We start from the raw sequence: 23,567 nt of genomic DNA, 5'->3' as shown, positions 1-23,567 counted from the left end.
AATTGTTGAATATATGAGCAAAGTTATAATTATATAGAACTACAAAATATCATTAACATAACTCAATAGAATGCAATATTAATATGGGGCACTGTGTCACGAAACTTAGTGCGCCTACTTAAGGTTAACATTTTTTCTGGTAGTAGGCCTAGTAGCCTCTTTCCTATATGCAAATACGTTGGAGTTGAGCCCTAACACCAGTGTATAGTGTATCAGAAGGAGAACCTGGTGAGCTAAATAAATATACCAGAATTTAATTGTACTCTTGTTCTTTGCTAAGCAGCGCCAAAAGGCCTCAGCAGCATACCAGAGGCAGAACATTTTTTTTTCTTCTTCTAATGGCAGGTACTTGACTTCCGTCATTCGCCCATAAGCCAATTGTGTAAATTCGTTGCCCAGGGTGAGATATAGAGGGCTGGTCTACACTACACGCGTAACGAGATGAAATGACGTAGATTTATTTTGTTGGGATGGCTACTCCCACTTCTGGCTAACTATAATTTATTTTTGGGAAGGTTGAATTCTAAAATTGTCATAAACTGCAGTAATTGTTACTTGTAGCCTATAAGATAAGAATATAATTTCTAACAATATAATTACTATTATTGTTATTATTATTATTATTATTATTATTATTATTATTATTATTATTATTATTATTATTATTATTATTATTACATAATTATTTCATTGGTGTTGTGAAGATGAAAAGAATTGTCATTGTATTATATTAATTATGTATTATATTGTATTGTATTGTTTTAATTACGTTATATTCATAGCATTGTAGTAATTTTCTATCATACTGGTTGAGTGGAAGAGAAGGCCGAATGGCCTTAACTCTGCCAGTTAAAATAAAGCATTATTATTATTATTATTATTATTATTATTATTATTATTATTATTATTATTATTATTATTATTATTATTATTATTATTATTGGCGGCCGGGTAGCTCAGTTGGTAGAGCAACTGGTTACAGACTGGAAGGTCCGGGGTTCGATCCCAGGTGGTGACAGGATTTTTTCTCGTTGCCAAACTTTCAGAACGGCCCCGAGGTTCACTCAGTCTCCTATAAAATTGAGTACCGGGTCTTTCCCGGGGGTTAAAGGCGATTAGAGCGTGGTGCCGACCACACCACCTCATTCTAGTGCCGAGGTCATGGAAAGCATGGGGCTCTACCTCCATGCCCCCCAAATGCCTTCATGGCATGTTACGGGGATACCTTTACCTTTTTTGCCTTTATTATTATTATTATTATTATTATTATTATTAAAGGGAAAATTTTAGAACATGGATTGCACCTACCAAATTATATCTTGAAATACTAAAAATAGCAGATTTGTCTGCGTTTGTCGAATGTGCATCATTATATTTACGAAAAGGCACTTTTCAGTGCCAATAATTTATTTTGTGTGCACAAGGTTGGAATTTTGAAGTACAGTAAGAGGGAAAGGGTGCAATCCATGTTCTGGAGTTTATCCATTATTAATCCCGATTATCCTCAACCAACCTTGTAGTGTTCCTGACACCACACTGAATTAACCCGCTATTGTTATTGCCTGCATATTAAGTGAAATTCGTCTTTCAAATATCCAATTGTGTATAAAATGGATAGTAGAAGTTCTCTAGCAAGCCGTGAATGCTTTGTTGGCCAAGTCCTTGGTGTTGCAGGAGGTGAATTTACATCGTTTGCCTTCTTTGTTGAAAATGTGTACCTTTTATCTCATGGGGATGTGAAAAGCAGTAATTGGGACAACTGCAAGTAGGTCGTTCGAGCACATTTGTAAATCTGATTAAATGTTAAAAACAGCTGGGATCAAATCTTAAATCACTCAACACGGACTGTGTATACAAAAGTACAACAATGAAATTGACATTCAGTTATGATACTAAATTTGATAGATGACTTTTTATTATATTATGTACAATATTTTACATGAAAATTAATAGTGATAATGACCATACACCCATGACTAACTCAAATTTATACTCAAAATTAGATTGTAGCCTACCTGTACTATCTTCTAAAAGAGATCTGACTTTGCATACAATCTGATTGCAACATAAGTTCCGCAACCCTTCTTGGTCGAAGTACCGGTAAACATAAGTTTGAAAACGAGTAGTTAGTGCAACATTAGGCCTACAGCCAATAACTTACAATAAATAATTCAAGCACATCACAAAACATACAGTATGCTCTGTTTAGAAATTGTCTTCGGTCATTTTCGAATTCTTTTACTACCAACACAACGTCACTTTCTGAGACATCACTGCTCCCAATATTACGGCTGAATCATGATCAACAGAAAAACACGGGATTATATTCAATAATATCTTAATAATAGGCCTAAGTCTTGGGAGAGCAATTGAAAATGAAAATGTGACATCTTTCACCGATGGGGATTTCTATGTGATGTGCAATTATTAGATTGTCTCATAAAACTGTCTTTTTTTTTTTTTTTTTTTTTTTTTTTTGAGTTTGGTGTTTTGTAAGATTTTAATGATTTTCTTTAGTTGGGCAATGCAGTTTACAGGACGCTATGGTTATTATTGTGAGCATGTGACAGTCGTCAACTATTAATATATAAATAACACAAAATACAGGTAATAAAGTTTGATATTAGAGTGCTTCTAATGGAAACAAAATTACAAATACCTGAAGTCGAGAGTAACAGTGTCGTTATTGAACGTGTAGCGTTATGATGATTCCAGCGTTTCAATAATACACGCGAGCTACCAGCGTAGCTCAGCTGAGGCGCTTGCCAGTTGATCCGGAGTTGCGCTCGGGCATGAGTTCGATTCTCGCTTGGGCTGATTACCTGATTGGGTTTTTCCGAGGTTTTTTCCAACCATAAGGCAAATGTCAAGTAATTTATGGCGAATCCTCGATCTCATCTCGCTATAAAAGATCCATCGACAGTAAATATCCCAGTAGTTGATACAGCGTCGTTGAAAATAATACATGCAGAATTTTAGAACAAAATTCGAAAGAAAAATAAAAATACTCGTAAGTTGTCAGAAGAACTTGGTGCTTCGAATGATACAATGCATCGTCATATTAAGACACTTAGAAAATCATACAGAAGTTACATGTCTGTACCTCATGAATTCACACTTGAACAGTCTAAATGCAGAGTGGAGATCTGTTGTCAGCTTATCACTAATGCCATGGATAATAGATTTATCGAGAGAATTGTCACATGTGATGAAAAATGGGTATATTATAGCAATCCTGAACCTGAAAATAGTGGCTCGGTCCCCCCACCCCAGCCTGCCAAAGCCGTAATTAAACAAAATCGGTTCGGCCCCAAAGTAATGTTGAGTGTCATGGTTCAATTTTTAAAAGTGTAATTTACTAAAAATTTTTTCCAAACGGACATGCAGTCAATGCGAAACTTTATTGTCAACAACTGGAATGAGTTCATGAAGTTCTGAGAGATTGAAGTATTGGCAATATTTGATCTAAATAGAATTCTCTTGCAACAGGACAATTCAAGACCCCATACCATTCCATGGAAAAAAATCCAGGAATTGGGAGAAATTAAACTGCTACCACGCCCGGCATATAGCCCTGATCTTGCACCTTTAGATTACCATCTGTTTCAATCCATTGCCCATTTTCTAGGTGGAAGAAATTTCCATAACTTGGAAACCGTTGAAACAGGTATCACAAAATTCTTTGCATCAAAAACCAGAAACTGGTACCATCTCGGGATAATAAACGTTGCTGAAAGGTGGCTCAAGACTACAGAATCTAATGGCCTTGATTTTGAAGATTAAGATTTATTTCTTATCAGAATACAGCGAAACTAACATTTTGCTTCAAAACCAATATTGAATGTGGTGGCTTATAGAATTTAATGTACTTCAAAACAAACTACCAAGAACGGTTGCGAGAACAACAACAATTTACCGCCAGTAACAATACATTGTCTCACTTTTCAGTAAAATATGGATGTGATCAAGTGTGAACCAGAATCCGACAATGAGACTGAATGTTCAAGCACACAACTCGAAGATCACGATCCTGCACAAGAGAAGCTGCCAACTCCACCAGATGACGAAACTGTAAATAAGTTACAACTTGTTTTCTCTTTTTCCTTCCCTAGATTGACATTATAAGCTAATCTTTACAATGAAATTGTTCAAGGTCTCTCATGGCAATTTTTCCGATTAGACACTTTATATCACCAACTAATAATATACATTTTTTTAAGTTTCGACTACTTTAGATTGGATTTTTATTAGCCATAAGAATTACAAGTCCACCGCTGTGGAGTAATGGTTACCATGTCTGACCATGAAATCCTGGTTGAGACAAGTTACCTGGTTGAGGTTTTTCCGGGGTTCTCTAAACCCAATACGAGCAAATGCTGGGTAACTTTCGGTGTTGGACCCCGGACTCATTTCACTGGCATTATCACCTTCATCTCGTTCAGACGCTAAATAACAACAGCAGTTGATAAAGCGTCGTAAAATAACCCAATTTAAAAAAAATACGTCTACACCTGTGGAATAACGGTTAGCGCGTCTGGCCGCGAAACCAGGTGGCCTGGGTTCGATTCCCGGTCGAGGCAAGTTACCTGGTTGAGGTTTTTTCCGGGGTTTTCCCTCAACCCAATATGAGCAAATGCTGGGTAACTTTCGGTGCTGGACCCCGGATTCATTTCACTGGCTTTATCACCATCTCATTCAGACGCTAAATAACCTAGATGTTGATAAAGCGTCGTAAAATAACCAAAAAAAAATTACAAGTAGGGCCTATTCGTGGCAAATCTGTCCAAGGAAATAATAAACACATGCACATGTCTTGCCATGTGATCATATCTGTTGGTGTTCTGTGGTTTACATCAGTTTATTGTTTCGTTGAGAAAAGTATTGTATTGCAGAATATAACAATTATAGGCAGCAGAACTTTCTCGCACACACCATCTGGTAAAGAAAGCTTTGTATTTCATTCTTACTATTGTTGAGGTTTACAAATACCGTTGCTGTAAGAGCAGATCTGCTACATCTCCAATGTTTAGTAACCTGCAGATTCAATATACAGGTCCGGCAGAAAGTACCGACACATTTTAAGTCTTAATAAATAACAAAATATTAGCACAACATTACACAAAGAAACATATAAATGACCACAAAGTCTGGGAGAATTGTATAGAAACAGATTAACTCATTTTTTGAAAACAACAGCCTTCAAATGGCCTCCGTTACAATCGAGACATTCTCTTACCCTGGAAAGTACACAATACATGAAATTCCGCAGTTCCTCCTGGGAGCGGCAATCTCTTCTCGAATTCTTCTCTCTAGAATTTCTGTCGTAGCTGGTCGAGTCGAATACACTCGGTCCTTCAGAGTACCCCATAGATAAAAATCAGGAACAGTAAGGTCAGGACACCTTGGAGGACATGATAAGTCTCCAGATCGAGAGTTGATTCGTCCTGGAAACATATCACGTAGAACATTCATGGAAATCCGAGAAGTATGGATGTTGCTTCTTATTGGATACTTCAAGTGACGTTATCACTCGTTCTGGTAAGGAATACAATACCCATCTCGTACTGAACCTGTTAAACGTCACTTGGTGGCCAGTGCAGTATAATGTTACGAGAACGAGCATTACGGCTTTGGAATTGGTGACGAAATCTTCGTTGTTTTTCTGTAATGCAATTACTCTTTGAAAACAGATGAACACAACACGCCTCTGAATCATCCGACGTTCCATTGTTGACTATGCAATTGACTCTAAAGCAAACTCTCGACATTTCTGTCGAGCTTGAAGACAGGCGGACAGGGTAAAATTTAGAATCGATTATATTACGCCAATTTCAAATGTGTCAGAACTTTCTGCCGCACCCATTATAATCTTTATGCTCGACCATGCCGAAATGTAGTAATTATACACCTGGTAGTAGCCCTTTAATGCACCTCATTAAAGTATACCTATTCATTATAATTCAGTTGTTCAGCCAATCAGAAAATACCATTGTAGCAATATGAAAGCACAAGTATCGATTATTCTCGGATATGCCACGGAGGCTGGAAATCCAATACTGTCGCAGAAGGTTATGTTGAAGAATCGATCCAAAATAAAATTGAAATCTCAAATACAATATTAAATTCAGTCGAAAAAAACAACACACAAATTAACATCAATTCACCGTCATCTTCTAGCCTTTCACAAAGCAATGTTTATTTTACTCTGTAGATTACATCAAGGTCAATGTCGACATTTGTTTCTCGGAAAAAATCAATACTTTCGCGTCTGCGCACATCTCACAATTTACGAGGTATTGCACAAGGTCAGTTCCGCTCCTCAGTCAGATAAGAATAACATGAATACTTATGAATAATTTCAAGTTAGAAATATGGTCGAGCATAAAAAGTCGTATGAAACTTGACTATAATGGTAATTAAGAGCTCGTATGAAAATTATGAAACTCGCTTGCGCTCGTTTCATAAACATACTCGCGTCTTAATTACTACCATTATAGGCTCGTTGCATAATGCACTATTATAATACCAAAAGAAGCCATCATTACCTCCTTTGAGTTACACTGATAGACAGATTTATTCGTTCCATAATATTCTTACAATTGTTTCACAGCTAGGAATAAGAAACATATATGTCCAATTCTTGTGTTTAACATATAAAAATGCAAATATGTTTATTCACCATACAAAAATGTATGAAATATATACAGAGAAGTATTACATTCATATTTACAAGGTTTTCAAATCCAGCTAAAGTCTTTCAATAACTTGGTCTCTGTACACTTGCGCAGTGACGTTAGTTCTATTTCCATTTTCATCCACAATGAAATATGGACCAATGATGCCGTGGGAAGACACAGCGGCCCACACTGTTACTTTCTCCTTATGTTATGGTGTGTGTGCACACCCATCCAGTTACTGACATCTGCACAGAGTAGCACATGGCATTCGTCACACAAACTCCAGTTTCCAGCATCATCACTGTGAACATGCTATGTCGTACTGCGGCACTGTTAATTCAATTGCTTATTAATCTGTAAAAAAGTAAATGTTATTAACTGCATACTATCTTCGGTTACCTTTTATTTTTTTGGACCACCCTACATAACTGTAATAATGCAACATCAACATTCATCAGTTATGACACATTCGAAAGATATCATGAAAATTACAGAAAAATTGAGGACCGTTTTTGCAAAACATGCTAACTGAAAAAACTAAATTTTACAGGAGAGACAAAACACTATAGTAAGCAAGTTTTGCTGTATCTCTCACTTATAGCAGAAAGCAAGTTTTGAAAAAACGATCACACTTTGACACACTACAATGAAGAGAAATAACCCAATTTTACTAAGACGCTTTGAACATCATGTAGAGGCCTGCCTTGTGTTAATGACTCCATAAAAATCTCAATTTTGCAAATTTTGCAGTTAGCAAGTTTTGCAAAAATGGTCCTCAATTGCAGTTTTCAGCATTTAATTCCCTTGCAAGTATGGAACAGCATGAGTAACGACTTGCACCCATTACACGCACGAAGCTCCTGACACTGAGCCACCCCCAGCTCATCTTAATCCTCCCACAAATCTTTTCAAATTTGGGCTGACTGTGCTGAACTCGGTCTCCGGCGACTTGGAATACAGTATCAGGAGTGACCTGTGAAACGACAAGCATCCAATTGCCTGTTTGAGCCTCAGGATCAGGTCCCCTTCCCAGTTCATCTTGTGCTGGAAACACCCCAACATCCTGGCTCGTGGTGAAATACAACTCGGACTGTTACAAACAACAACAACAACACACCCTTCCCAATAACATGCCTTCAGGTTGATCGGTCATAATTTAATAGATACCTACAAATATAAAGGCACTTAATGAAACACAATTTAAATTTCAGATTAAGAGATGGATACAAAATAATCCCTTTTATAATATGAATGAATTTTTTTGAAAATGATGTAGTATTTTAGTTAAATTTTATTATTTTTTACTCTTTTAATATTTTAAATATTGACACATTGTTTTTTATATTATCACATTGACGAGGCCTCTTGTATTCTTGTACCTTCAGGCAAATAAATAATATGAATATGAATAGTTACGTAACACCAATTGGCTAGTCTCCCAAATTGAGACAAGTCATCCTGCCTGTGGTTTTCCTAAGGTGCTAAGACAGATGGCAGGATGAGCCCTAAAAGAAATAGGCCACGGACCTACATTGGCTCTCCATATTAAAGGCTTCTGAATAGCAGTCATATTGCTTTTGGTACTTGGGCACAGTGCAAGGGCTCGGACCCTTTTCTTGCGAGGACTGCAGCACTGCTGGTTTTTAACATCATCGTGATCCTGCCTAGTTGCTGTTCCGTCTCACTTCTCATGTAGTAGCTATTAGTTTACGTCCATTTTCTGCTTTCCCCTTCAAAATTCTCTAAAGTTCCTTCAGTGGAACAGCAAAACTCGAAGTGAGACAAATGGCCAACAGGTTTGGAGCTCACATATTCAGTTTTTGCCAGGCCCAGATTCCCTTGCAAGGTTGCATTTTCGCATAACTTTTAAGTGTTTTTTCTTGTACTTCCCCTCCTTGGCATTGACGTAACAGTTTCAAAACCAACAGTTTTACAAAGCTGCATGTAAAAATATCTCTTAGATACGAGAACTAGCTAATTCGTACGTGTGGGGCGTCTTGTATACTTCACAGTAAGCCTGCTCTTATTGAATAGTACAGGACTGTCTGTCCCATTGTTAATATCGAAACAGGATGACTCACCACTACGTCAGTGAGTGATAGCTTGGCTATGAGTGATACTCTGACTTAATCGGAATCAAATTAACACAAAATTACTTGAATTGCTTTTCCATATAAACGTCTAAATGCTACACTACGAAATTTACAAGTTGGGTTCATACTAGAAGATGAATATTATCCAGCTTGTATCACCAGTAACATGGTGTTCATCATTTTTATAGGAGGGACGTGGTGACGAAACATCTGAAAACGACCCCCTGAAGCAGGAAGACGAGTCGGACACCACATTGCTGCCCTTTGTGAAAGTGGAAGTGAAGGTAAGATCCAGCAGGAAGAATTCAACACAAACCATCAGACATGAAGTAGCTGCTGTAATACATCAATTTGTCAACTGTTTTGTGTGCAGGAAGAGGTGGACTGGGAGTACGAGGGGCTCAAAGAAGAGGTGGATCGAGATGCAGAAGGGTAAGAGAGCTGGCACTAGCTGTTCTTTGTATAGCATATAAAGCTTCCTTGAACCAGAAAGGAAAGAAATTGTTCGTTATTACACAAATAAAATTCTGTGTAGGTACAAAACAATAAACACAAATTGATTCAAGGTAGAGTATCCGCCTGCCACTGCCAATGTGGCGCTATAAACCAATTTTCGAAACTTTTATCACAGCCACAACACATTTCAATTTTTACTACTATGGAATTATCACTGCATTGCCATATTGTTTAATGCGCAAAACACACACTTAACGAACTAAATGTAGTTACGTAATTATGAAAAGGAGACAGAATCTTCGCCATCACGTTCCACTTCTTCCACTAAATGGCTCCTGACACGAAGTACACCAAGAAAGGCAACATTTGCAAACGAAATGAAGAGTTCGCGGGAAAAACTATGAATGTCACAGTTTTCTTAAGGTTGATGTCATTATCTGATTCAATGGGTCACTACGAAATTTAATGTTGTTCTTATGAAAAATGGTAAAAAGGAGAATTATCACCACGAATACAGTAATCCTTTCCTTTATTTTCTATAGAAACAGCACTACATCTTGCAGTTATAGACTCAATTAGATCATTATCTAATAATTAACAAAACTGTGACATTCATCGTTTTTCCCTCGAACTCTTCAAATGATATTAAACGTGAGGAATGTTACTACAGTTGTGTAATATTATGTGGCAGGTTAGGTTACGTTAGATTCGGTGTGTAGTATTATGTGAGATGTGTTGGCGACACTGGAAACCCCATTAATTCGTCCGACAAATTACGTCCCATTCAGCAAATATGGCGATTTTTTCATTCACACACGACGAATTTAGTATGTGAATAAGGTACGTACAGTGAATAGGGATTATAAAGAATAGACACTTCGCGTCGGTACCTTTGATGTAGCCGGACTGATTTCAATGACCTTCAAGCCAGCTAGAGCGTGAGATTCTGCATTCTCCCTAGAGTTGGCGCTGACATCACACCAGCTAGCAGTCGACACAGCTGAAATATAACACATAATTACTACATCTAGGTACATTATGTCCTCAAATAAAATAAACTGGATCCATAAAATAATAAATCCGTCATTCTAGAGTTCCTTTACAATGAGAGTTGAGACGTTGACCCCCAACAACAATTAAAATAGGTAATGATTTGATAGCAGTGAAAATGGAAAAACAACTCTTATGAGAAGTAAAACCATATACCTATATTATATTATATACAAATATTAAACGAATTTGATTTTATAATATATTATATTATTTTATAATGTAATTTATTATATCTGAAATATAAACAATTATTATTACTACTAGTTTATCATTGAGAAATAAGGAAAAGCTGTTAACTTGAATTTATTTGAAGCAAAGCGTCATTGGATTATGCAATAAGGTAGGCGATGTTTGGATCCTGTGTCTTAACTCTACTGTATATTCAATTATTATTTTAGCGTATGCTCGATTACACTGACCTCTAGCGCTTGAAAGTGGAACTAAACGCTGGCGCACAGAGAAACAAAACACAGAAAAATTCGCTCAGTGTCCATTCTTTATAATCCCTATTCGCTGGTATGTATTTGGGGTGGGTTGAGTGGGCATACAGCTCTCCCAGTGATCACATCCAATTTCCACTACTCCATACTATAAATGCTAGGCATTTTCAAGGTATTTTAACAATTTTCTCTAGCAGCTGGTTCATAATAACCATAGCCATAAATTGAATTTATCAACTTTCATACGTGAATTTACTCCCGTTGAAGTTCACTAACTCATTGAATTCATGAATTTATGCCCCATCCAATTTTTTTAACGCTTAGAATAATTTATTAAAGAAATTGGCTGCGAAGGTAAATGTAGATTTAAGTTAAACATTTAGAGGAATTAATTAAAAGATTAGGAACTTTTAAGATTATACTCTGATTTATAAAACTTAAATAATTGAAAATAACCTCAAAATTGTAACATTTCATTGCAGGTCAGAGAGTGTGAACAGGCCAACAGACGAATACATCTTATCTTCTGTCCCTGAAGACATTCATAGTGCCAGACACGACGGTTCCTTGAACGCCAATCAAAATATCATCGGCAATGCGGAAGGAGACGGCAAGAACGATGGCAAACAAAGTGCATTGTATTCATGCAAAATGTGCAATGTGTCTTTCTTCAAGAAAATCGAGCTGACGAGACATGTGAATTCCCACGAAGGCGGAGAACACAAATGCAATGTGTGCGAGAAAGTATTCCTGCAGAGAAAGTATCTAGTGACACACCTAGAGATCCACAACGGGCAGAGACGCTTCAAGTGCGACATCTGCGGACACATGTTCAAGAGAAAGGGCGGCCTGGAGAGACACATGCCGAAGCACACGGGAGAAAAACCGTATCCATGTCTGACGTGCGGGAAGCGCTTTTCAACTAGCGACTACTTGGGACTCCACAACCTGGAGCACACGAACCAGAAACCTTTCCACTGCGAGTACTGTGGGAGGGGATTTGTGACGCGTAATATATACGTGACGCACCTGCGTATCCACACCGGGGAGAGGCCCTACGTCTGCGAGACGTGCGGCCGTCGGTTCACACGTGTCGATATTCTGCGCTGTCATCGCCGCACGCACCTCGGAGAGAAGCCGTTCATATGCGAGATATGCAGCAAGGCTTTTCCTCGAAGCGCGGAACTCACGATGCACATCCGCACTCACACGGGCGACTTCCTCTTCAAGTGCGAGATCTGCAATAAGGGCTACCTGCGAAGGGCGCAGCTGCTGATTCATAACAGGAAGCACACGGGAGACAAACCCTTCGAGTGCACAGTTTGTTCCAAGCGCTTCTCGCACAAAGCGTATCTGGACATACATTTCCGAACGCACACGGGTGTAAAGCCATTCAAGTGTGAGGACTGTGGCAAAACGTACACCCAGAGCGGACACCTCACAACGCATCGACTGACCCATCTCAACAAGAAACCGTACAAGTGTGACATTTGCAGTCAGGAATTCACGAGGAGCTCGGAACTAGTGGTTCACACACGCAAACATACGGGTGAAAAGCCCTACGAATGCGATATCTGCAACAAACAGTTTCTCCGTAGTGGAGCCCTGACGATTCACCGCAGAATACACTCCGACCAAGAGTCCTACAAGTGTGACATTTGCGATAAGACGTTTGTGCGAAATGGCGATCTTACGAGACACAAATTGTCGCATTCCTTACAGCAGGACACCTAAGCAAATACCGCACAATTTCTAGCACTTGATTTTTATTTCCGAGGACCTCTTCAGCTCTGAACACACCCTGGCTTATACAGAGTGTTAAAAAACATGAACCGATCAAATTTTCTGGAATGTTCAATTTAGAAACCACAAAAGCATAAGGTTTCAATTTTCTAACTCAAATATTTCTTAATAGTACATTATGCAACGAGCCTATAATGAAGGTAATTAAAAAGCGAGTATGGATATTTATGAAACGAGCGCAAGCGAGTTTCATAATTTTCATACGAGCTTCTTAATTACCATTATAGGCGAGTTTCATACGACTTTTTATGCTCGACCATATTTCTAACTTGATATTATTAATTTTATTGTATCTGACCTTGACCAATGTCCCGTATGTTGTGAGATGTTGGCAGACGCGAAAGTATTGATTTTTTCCAAGAAACAAATGTTCACATTGCCCTTGCTAGGCCATAAGAACCTACAGAGAAAACATTGAAATTAAATTAGACATTGAAAAACGAGATGGCAAATTGAATTTATTTGAATATTATTTACAATTAACGCTAATTATTATAGTAACAGAACATACTTCTGCGACAGTATTGGATTCCCAGCCTCCGTGACTTTGCGCTAATTCTCTTTCGATTGCATATCCGAGAATAATCGATACTTGCGGTTTTATAACGGTAGAAAGCTGACCTGTCATTGGCTGAACAGTTGTAACCTGAGTCGTCATTGGCTGAAAGATCTGACCTTTAATGAGTAGGTGTACTTTAATGTCATGCATTAAAGGTCTGCTACCAGGTGTATAATTACTACATTTCGGCATGGTCGAGCATAAAATATTAAATAAACCTGATTTTGATTAGGCAGTGTGGTGGTAGTGTACAATATACGTATACTATAGGTATCGCAACCACGGATTACCGACGGAAGGAATGCGAATCAAACACTGCGATAAGGAAGAGCAGGCGAGAGGAAAGGTCACGAGATAGCTTGAATAATATTCAAGAGTACAGTCGGAAGAGAAATGACATCGATAGAATCAGTCTTGCGTTGTGATAGTTACATTACGACTTCAGTTTGTTCCATTGCATGTGAATACGTGTCTTGTATCGCACGGTATTATTATTTCATTCGTAAACATATGTTGCGCGTTTAATTAGCTTCGAATTTTCCTCTTGCTACGTTCTTTATTTCCACAGCGATGTCCTCATTTGTTCATCTTCTTGGAAGAGACCGTGCTTCCATCGGCTCGCATCTCTCCCCCCTCGGCGTGCCTACATACACACGTCAAAACAGACAGCAACGCCACCATTGCTTTTCGGTAATCGTTTCTTGCGCGAGCTATACCTGATATTAAGCTGTTGTAACGCCGTGGAACAGCTCTCCATATACTGCCTAATCACCTTTGAGTTAGGTTGAGTTTGCATAATTTACCTACTAAAAAAATTGAAATCATATGAGCGAAAAGAAACGAAACATCGGCAACGTCTTTCCTAGAAATAACATAAACCCCTTCTCTCCTTTCGGCCTTTCAGACAATGTGTAACCGGACTTTAAGTTGAAAAATGTTTAAAATAAGACTGCAGGTTCATCACAAGCAAGTTTATTTACTCTGTCTCTACTACTACAATTAATTTGTCGGTCTATTTTTGAGACACTCTGTAGAACCTATCCTCGTCTTGCGTTTATTGCTTTGCTCACTAGACCTCCAGCAGACATTGATAGCTATGTTTAATGGACACACTGTTTTAAATTTATAAACGAAGTATGTCCTGGTTTTATACTCCTACTTCTGTTGTTAAAAATTCCCTTACATAGGGTTATAGAGAAAGGCAAATTGCCTTCTTTTATTTATGTAAACGCTAAAGCGAGTAATCATGATTATAGGCTCGAACCCCTCCTGAGACATGACATTCGTCCATTATTCTGTTATCTTAGATGGAAACCTGCCGTCGCGCTAACCCCACGCCACTGGAAACACGTAATATATATCGAAGAAGAAATTTCAAAGCTACGGAGAGAGATGAACCCTGAATCTCCTGGGGACATAAGATAATACAATTTTAATTTACTTCATATACATCATGGCCCACAAAAACCCACTTCAATGCTTAATGTCAGGTAACTTGAGATAGCCTGGAGTCCTCTGAATGAGATTTTATTTTACGTGCTGTAAATCTCTGAAGTAAGACTCCAGTTGTAGTTTCCTTGTGAAAGAAAACAAGAATGGTTTTATGATCCATTATACATGTACACTTCCCGCCTGGGTCTGCAAGCATGAGTGACGTCACGTCATGGATAGTATATGCTTGCGCATGCGTACTCTGTTTTACAGACGAAGCTAACGACCAGATTCCAGGAGACTAGTGTACCACTCTAGATCAGACTGAATATGCAAACCTCGGGTATAATGATAAGCATTACAGCCTTTAAACCTCGAAGAATGGGACTATGTCCTATGGCAAGAATAAAACTATTCCATGAAATTTCATGAAGATATTCACGTTTTCTCTCTCTCTTTTTTTTTTTCCGAGTATTAAAGGTCCATTCACAATGAAAATTAAACATAACCGTAACATAAACACAGAAGTTTGCGCCCAGGTACCAAATGGGATCATTCACAATGATTCACATAAGCATTGACATAAACATTACCGTAAGACGTTAACATGAAAGTTTGCAAACTCCAAACTTTCATGCTTATGCTTACGTGATTTGCAAACAGAACACAATCGTGGAGCGCTGAAGTATACGACAGAATATGAGGAAATGGCGTCGTTGTTATGTTTCCATGGTTACCAAGTATGTTTGCTGTAATGTTTATGTTCCCATCGTGAAAGATGGTATGACTTCTTGATTTTACTGCAACGTTAATTTAACGCTTACGTTATGTTTAATTTTCATTGTGAATGAGCTTTTAGTATTTTACTTATGAACCACAGAACACCTCATTTTCTCGACTACCTAGCGCAAACAAAGAAAAATTAAAACAAATTTTAAAAATGAAACTTAAAAAAAAAATGTGCTCACGCAAATTAAAAACAAACAAATACAGTTCAGTTAACAATACATAAATACATTTTATCCCGGAACAGGACGCATTTCAAACCCATCTTATGTGTATGCACTGCACACGTTAGTTGTGTTGCTTAATGGCCGTTTACATTATATCCTGCAACATTAATAGCATGAGTCACGATTCCCATGTTCCTGTACATATTTTACAATTTTAAGTCTTCGCTGCAAGTAATGGATCGCAATCTCATGGCTTTAATAGTACTCATTTTCAGAATTTAAAATATAAGACGCAGAAACTACACACTTGAACTTGATTCTGGCACATGTACTGCTAATCCAAACGCCATTTAACAATGTTAATATCCACGAGGGAAGATAATGGCATGTGCTACCACCTTAGGAATAGCGCTGGAGGAAAATCGTGTAATGTTGCTGAATTCATTTCGAATAATTCGCGCACCCGTATTTTTTATTTATATATTTCGAAAAAAAAGTGCGCGGGGTATTCCAGAAAATACGGTATTTGGTACCTAACTGATTAAAAGTTCCTATATTGTTCTGCGATTAGAGATAGCGGTCTTCTTTCCAAATTAAGAATACATTACACGTAAAAGATCTTGATTAATTTATATCAGGATTTCTGCACTGTATCCTTGTTATGGTTATGGTTGCTGTTAGTGATGTACGAGTGTATATTCATATTCGAATATAATAAGTGAACAGGTTAACTTGTATAGACAAGCTTCATATCTGAAGCTTACATTAACGGTTGTGTCAGTTGTATGTTGCAGGAATGGTATAACACAAGACAACTGTGACTCTAAATGTAGAATTATGTAGCAGTTGTAATGTTTGTTGACGCAGATGGTCACTTATGCACCACTGCATTAGATAACTATTGCAAGTAATTTAATAATAATGTAAGCCATGACAATATAGAGCTGTTAGTCACAAATGTAAGCCATGATAATAAAGAACTGGTAGTAATGACTGGTCTGGTTCCATTTTCGTTTCAGTTCTCATGACAACTACGGAAGAAATTCAGACTTTGGTTTACAACGTATCAGAATCTTCAACACAATAAAGGCGATATAAACAAAAGATATTTGTTCACATTTAATGCGATAGCAATACATTCAGTAGTGTAAATTCTAAGAATTATCAATCCACTGTCGACAGAGACAGCCTGTACAAAGAATGGTGACTAGTGCTAATGGCTGACTGGCCGGGATCCGACGGAATCAGTCACTCATAACGAGTGCACCTCCGCACATATGTGGACATTGTCCTACGTCCATTGATATATATGACGTAGTGCAGAGGGCGGCCACTAGAGGGAACCCAAGAGGTAGAACTTAAATTGAGACGATTCGAACCGACATCAGGATGGGAATTCCGTGTGGCTTAGTGGATAAAGCATCAGCATGTAGAGCTGAAAACCCGGGTTCAAATCTCAGTGCCGGAGAGTATTTTTCTCCGTTCCATTACTCTTTCATCCTAGCAACACATTTTCGGAACTTCCTTCGCAAAAACGGAATGAATGGAAGCTTTTCTTGTTACTCTGTTTTGTTTGTTAAGCTGGACAGAGAACCCACCAAAGCTGCTCTTCATATAGATGTGGAACAATCACAGTCTGGTATATACAGTCACGAAGCTCAATACGTAGGGAATATGCATCCATAGATTAGTTGCTAACCACTAGGATCGCTACTAATCGCCTCATCACAGACAATGCGAAATAGTACCGACACAGTCTATTGTTCCTAGGTCCCTTATCAACTCAAGCTTCGTGACTGTATATACTAGACTGCGGTACAATGAAGTACAGCCACCAGAGCAATCAAGTAAAATGTACGGCACTTTAGGTTAGTCACGCAAAACAGATCGGAGTACGCGAGCCTTCTCACATCTGTTACTAGAGTTGATTCTTCTTTACAATAGAATAATCATGAATGCCTTATGATAGTAAATTGAGACATTTCAAGAAAAGATATAATACGCAACGCAACGTTCTATAACGGTTTGCTGCTTATATTAGGCCATTTCAGTTTGCTTACAACAACGCATATATGGATTCAGCACATTGCACTACCTTCCAGGCATGAGAACAAAACAATAGACTGCGCTCTCTGACAACAAATTAACATCGCATGTATATATAAGGTTTGCTCCAGCAAGCAATTCAGGACGCGTTCCGAACTAATACCGAAATTCTTTCGACGCAAGCGCCAATTGTGTAGGGTGTCAAAACTAGTTCCGAGATTTTACGCTATTGGAACGTTTCCTGAACTCTTCTTTCACGGCCTTCGGAGTTTCTTCTCATATTAAAATTATATTCATCTTCCCAACTTACCTCTTCGTAAAATATATCGCTATCACCATCCAAATCACTCATCATGGAGTGTTCTTTTATTTTAACCTGTCTAGTCTCGAAACATTTTAACCATAACTTCAGATTAAACCAATTTCACTCGTTCTGAAGCACGTTGGACCAGGTAACTGGGAGTTCAGTATTGGTTCGGAATCAGTTCTAGTCTTGTTGGAACATAGATTCAGCTACTGCGCATGAGTAGGCAGTTCAGAATCGATTCTGAACCGTGCTGGAACAAACCTATATTCACATACTTAGAACAGATTCACCATGGTATTCTGAATGCACCCTGCTCTGAAACTGCTGCCACTTCACCACTCGAAACTGTCTAAAGGGAGGGAGGGAGGGAGGGAGAGAGTTTGTCTGCGTCGTATTTCTCCTGTTTTTCTTCCAGCATTTATTGTCCCTAAATTGTTTCTACATCGATAAACCAGTAACACAGAAGTCAATCGGAAAACACCACTGTTCAACATTTTGAAGCTGTTACAGACCTCGGAGCTATCTGCCACAGACCTTGAAGCTATCTGTTAAGGTAAGCGTTCACTACATCGTATCGCACTCATCGGACGAATCGCACGGATCGGAAAAAGACTATTTTGGCTGTAATTCTTATGTAACCGCGTTCACTACCTCTTATCGCACGCATCGCCTCTCGGCAAATCCGTCCACGTTTCTCGGATGAGCAACTTTTCCGATGCGTGCGATCATGGCCTACTTTAATAAATCAATTTTAATTGCTCAACTGTTACTATTATGTCGTGCCATGTTCAGTATCGCGCCAAAATGCAGACGGAAAACTTATTTCGCGTGTAGAAAATTGTGAAGAATTATATAATTTGAGGCGTTCCCATTACAGTAATCAAGTCGTTCCTTGCACTTAAAATATCCGTTGCGTGCGATTCGTACGAGGAGTGGGATACGAAGACGTGAACGCTTACCTTTACAGATATCTCGGGGTTATCTGTCACAGACCTTGAAGCTATCTGTGACAGAACTCGGGGTTACCTATCACAGACCTTGGAGTTAGTGAAAAAGACCTAGGGATTATCTGTTACAGACCTTGAAGTTATCTGTCACTTATCTAACCTCTCAACAAACCCTCTTAAAAAAAAAAAACTTCAGTGCACCTCCATTGGAAATAAAGTGCTGCTTACCGTATTCGATTTTGGTTTAGATGCGTTTTGATAAAATTTCTGTTCGAGTGTCCAAATGGAATTTGCACAAGGTTCAAAATACTTATATAAATATTCTGCACTTGAAAACCTTCTCCTTATGAGTCCGTCTGTGGTAAAGCAGTTGCGTTGTACGAGCGAAGCTCTTGTCGCAGACGTCACATTTGAAGGGTTTAGTTCCCACGTGAGAGCGCTGGTGGGTGACAAGGTTGCCACTTCGCGAGAAAACTTTGTTACAAATGTCGCACGTGTATGGTTTATCACTGGAGTGCGTGCGTCTATGAGCCACCATCTGACCGCTATCAGCGTACCCCTTTCCACATATATCACACGTAAACGGTTTATCTCCCGTGTGGACGCGGTGATGTTTCACGAGCTGTCTGAACTCTGCGAAGCCTTTACCGCACACGTCACAAATATTCGTTTTATCGCCTGCGTGTGTTCGGAGGTGGACGTTCAGATGTCCGCTCCATGTGAACGACTTTCCACACACGTCACATGAATATGGCTTCTCTCCGGTGTGAACACGTTTGTGACCTATTAGACTGCTACTATCTGCGAAGTTTTTCCCGCAGACATCACATTTAAATGGTCGCTCGCCTGTATGAATCCTGCGGTGTTTAACGAGCGCTCCCGATTCTGAAAACCCTCTTCCACAGAAATCGCAACAGAAAGCTTTTTCCCCAGTGTGAATCCGACGATGGTTTATGAGATGTCCGGAACGAGCAAATGTCTTATTACAGACTTCGCACGAAAATGGCCGCTCGCCTGTGTGTGTTCTCCTGTGTTGTACCAGACTACTGCCTACCGAAAACCCTTTCCCACATATTTCACAGATGAAGGGTTTCTCCCCGGTGTGCGTTCTCAAATGTGTCACAAGCGTTCCGTTCACCGAGAATCCCTTGCCACACACTTCGCACTTGAAAGGTTTTTCCCCCGTATGAGCCCGTCGATGAATTACGAGTTCTCGCAACTCGTAGAAGGAAAGACCGCAAATATCGCACTGCACTCGTTTCTCGCCAGTGTGCGTTCTGAAATGCGTGGTGTAGTGACTCTTGCAAGAGTACGCCTTGCCACAAATAGTACAAACGTAGGGTTTTTCGCCTGTGTGAGAACGTTGATGAGTCATCAATCCACTATTGCACGAAAATTCTTTTTCACACACGTCACACTTGTACAACTTGTCACCGAACGCAGCCTGTTTGTATTTACTGCTACTGGTAGCACTGCTCTCTCCTACGAAAGGGATGCGTTCACTGCAACATTGAGATTATCTGTAATGGCCGTGTGGGATGTAACGAACTATTTGCAATACATATTTTGCAAAAAAAAAAATGATAATTTATCAACTTCCCTCTGTACATTTCTATTTAAACTTTGATAAGCATTTATACCTGGTAAAAACACCTTCGCAATTTAATGTACTTTCAGACAAAAGAACCCCAAACGAGTTACCATGGGATAAAGGTAAGCGTTCACTACATCGTATCGCACTCATCGGACGAATCGGAAAAAGACTATCTTTGCCATAATTGTTATGTAACCGCGTTCACTACATCGTATCGCACGCATCGCCTCTCGGCAAATCCGTCCACGTTCCGATCATGACCTTCTTTAATAAATCAATTTTAATTGGTCAACTGTTACTATTATGTTGTGCCATGTTCAGTATCGCAGACGGAAAACTTATTTCGCGTGTAGAAAATTGCAAAGAATTATATAATTTGAGGCGTTCCCATTACAGTAATCAAGTCATTTCTTGCAAATATATTATGTAACCAATGTTTCTTTCGTTTCTTCCTCTTTAATTAAGACGCATGAAGCAATTACAAATTCTTATTCGCTAACAGACGTAATTAATAGACCTAACCTCAACTCCTCTGTTTTCAGTAATGTCAATATCGTACGACGTCATGTTTTAAACAGCTGATAGGGGAATCCGATGAGGTGGAGCCGTTACAGTGAATGCACTGCACTTAAAATATCTGTTGCGTGCGATTCGTACGAGGAGTGCGATACGATGTAGTGAACGCTTACCTTAAAACGGCAATATGCTGAAAATAAATCGAAATTAATTCTGCATTTGATATCCAAAGCAAATTAACAATGTCGCCGACCACCAATCACTTATTCAACATAAATTAATGGTCCCACAGTAAAATATTTGGTACTAAAGAAATTTTAAAATGAAGTCGACAATGAACGATAAGGAAATCACGTCTATATCAAACTGTAAGACACAAACGAATATATTTCTCCTCAATACTTTTTAAGTTTTCAACATACAATAATGTCTGCAAAGAATCGCCGCACTCTAGTTGCTTGTACTCACCTCTCCTGGGGTACGTCGTCTTCACTAGTTACTTCTTCCTTCAGTTCCTTCTTCAACAGCCACGAGTCCTGCAGCAGAACAGTACTAGTTACAGTGTGCACATGTAAAGCTAACCACATACCATCGTAGCTTTCCTATTACATCTCGCCAAAATATTGTAAAAAATTGCACAAAATTGTAAAAATTGTAGAAAATTACTAAATTGTAAAACTGTAAAAATTGTAATTGTAATATTGTAAAATTTTGACTTGTTCCACATCTTAAAGCGTCATTGCTCATGTAAGATCTATGGAATAGAATGAATGAATGAATGAATGAATGAAAAGCTAAGATTTCAATTTTAAGACATGCATAATAACACACGCTTTTGATCTATACTGATGGCTCGAGAAGGCGGAATCTATTGCAACATCTGGAACATATTAACTCTATAGTTTTTATGCAAATCTAATCTTTCAGGTAAAGCTTCCTGTAAAGCAGATTTGAATAATTTCAAGGGAAAAATTGTTCTGGGGCCGGGTATCGATCCCGGGACCTCTGGTTGAATGATCCAGCGCTCTGCCAACTGAGCTACCTGGGAACTCTACCCGACACCATCCCAGGATCGATACCCAGCGCCGGAACAATTTTTCCCTTGAAATTATTCAAATCTATAGTTTTCGGTGGGAAATTCTGGTAAGACATAACACGTGCTCAACTCAACGAAAAAATAATACGACGCAAAAGCTTGTAATGCAAAGTACACAAAATATTGGCGATGGCAATTCTGCAGTATGGTTGAATCACCAAAAAGCAAATGATGGTCAAAAGGAAGCCTAAACAATTCTCAGTGAAAATGAAGGGATGATATTCTAGAAGAATTTCCAGTAAAGCAACCTCTGCTGTGCTCAACAGTATAGAAAGGGATACAGATCTCAACAGACTACCCCACTTCAGACACTGGAAACACATGCATAAAAGGCGCAATTCCTTTGAGTGCTCTTTGCAGTTGCGTGTCATTCTGCATTGTGAAGGATAGCACGATAGTATTTGGAATGGAATTACACTTTATTATGCACAACATGCATGAGATAAACAATTTATTCCAATGTTTCTTTTTAGTGGTTTATTTTACGACGCTTATTCCAATAACTCCAACACATTCCAATCTTCAACAGAGGAAATTCTCTTCAAAATATGTGACTGGTTCTCAGTCAATAAATTAGTACTAAATTGTAACAAAACTAACATAATTCAATTTAAATCCTGTCCAAATTCAACGTCGCAAATTTCTAGCGCAATAATTAACAATAGATCCCTATTAGAAACAACAACAACCAAATTTCTTGGCTTAAAAATCGATAATGTGTTAAATTGGAAAAATCATATTAAAGAAATTACCCCCAAACTAAATTCAGCTTGTTTTGCTATTAGATCTATGCAAAAGATAGTAAATATCAATACCTTAAAAACAATATACTTTGCATACTTCCACTCGGTAATGAGTTCTGGAATAATATTCTGGGGAAATTCCACAGATAGTAACAGTATATTTCTATTACAAAAAAGAGTAATTAGAATAATAGTAGGTGCCAAATCTAGGGAATCGTGTAGGACTATTTTAAAAAAACTACAAATAATGGCCATGGCTTCTCAGTATATCGTTTCATTAATAATCTTCCTCGTATGTAATCGTGAAAACTTTGTAACTAATTCAACAGTTCATAGCATAAATACACGTCAAAAAATGACTTTCATACTCCATCGGCAAGTCTACCGTGCTATCAAAAAGGAGTGCGTTATATGGCAGTAAAAATTTTTAATAGCCTCCCTATCAATATAAAAAATGAAACTCAAAACATAAGATTATTTAGGGCCAAATTAAAGAAGTACCTAATTTCTCACGCCTTCTATTCTGTAGGTGAATTCATGACATTCAATAACACTTCATGAAATTGATACTAAAACTTTGTGTTGTACTAGTGGACTATATTGTAAATCTCATCTGTATATATTTCATCTAGACTGTGACTATAAATTAAGACTTTATAATAGTATTAAGTATTTTGACTTGTTCCATATTTTAGCTGTAAGCAATGTATGAATACCATGGATTGGTAATAAATACAATGCAATGTTAACTTTGGAATGTATGATAATTTGTCGTAGCACAACACACAACAGAAAATGGATGCATAAAAGCAGTTTTCTTCGTCTGGAGTTCATGTGATATTTAATCAAGGAC

At 38.3% G+C, this 23,567-nt stretch overlaps 2 protein-coding genes across 8 annotated transcripts in view; one reads left to right on the top strand and one right to left on the bottom strand.

Moving 5' to 3' along the window:
- Positions 1-1,629: 1,629 nt before the first annotated feature.
- LOC138698688 (zinc finger protein ZFP2-like) lies at positions 1,630-16,650 on the top strand. 2 transcript variants are annotated; one of them, XM_069824864.1, is made up of 5 exons: positions 1,630-1,677; positions 3,949-4,071; positions 8,959-9,054; positions 9,144-9,202; positions 11,202-16,650. In XM_069824864.1, the coding sequence occupies exons 2-5, from the start codon at positions 3,955-3,957 to the stop codon at positions 12,451-12,453; spliced, it is 1,524 nt and encodes a 507-aa protein (XP_069680965.1). In that variant the 5' UTR covers positions 1,630-1,677; positions 3,949-3,954; the 3' UTR covers positions 12,454-16,650. The 2 variants fall into 2 exon arrangements, with proteins under 2 accessions (XP_069680965.1, XP_069680964.1); XM_069824863.1 differs by having other exon boundaries at positions 1,637-1,765; positions 11,202-16,648.
- The window catches only part of LOC138698686 (zinc finger protein ZFP2-like), a 36,131-nt gene continuing 19,119 nt past the window's right edge, over positions 6,556-23,567 (bottom strand). For 2 of the 6 annotated variants that reach the window (XM_069824860.1, XM_069824859.1), the window contains 2 exons: positions 21,344-21,411; positions 16,826-20,267 (listed from right to left, as the gene is read on the bottom strand). In XM_069824860.1, coding sequence (XP_069680961.1) covers positions 19,076-20,267; positions 21,344-21,411 — 1,260 coding nt within the window. In that variant the 3' untranslated portion in view covers positions 16,826-19,075. Of the gene's footprint in view, positions 7,722-10,116; positions 10,227-16,825; positions 20,268-21,343; positions 21,412-23,567 lie in introns of those variants that run through there. The other 4 variants (XR_011331925.1, XR_011331926.1, XM_069824861.1 and 1 more) reach the window with 4 other exon arrangements.

This window comes from Periplaneta americana, chromosome 4, assembly GCF_040183065.1.
Source record: "Periplaneta americana isolate PAMFEO1 chromosome 4, P.americana_PAMFEO1_priV1, whole genome shotgun sequence".
NCBI classification, from domain to species: Eukaryota; Metazoa; Arthropoda; class Insecta; order Blattodea; family Blattidae; genus Periplaneta; species Periplaneta americana.
This window is presented reverse-complemented; position numbering and strand designations above follow the sequence as displayed.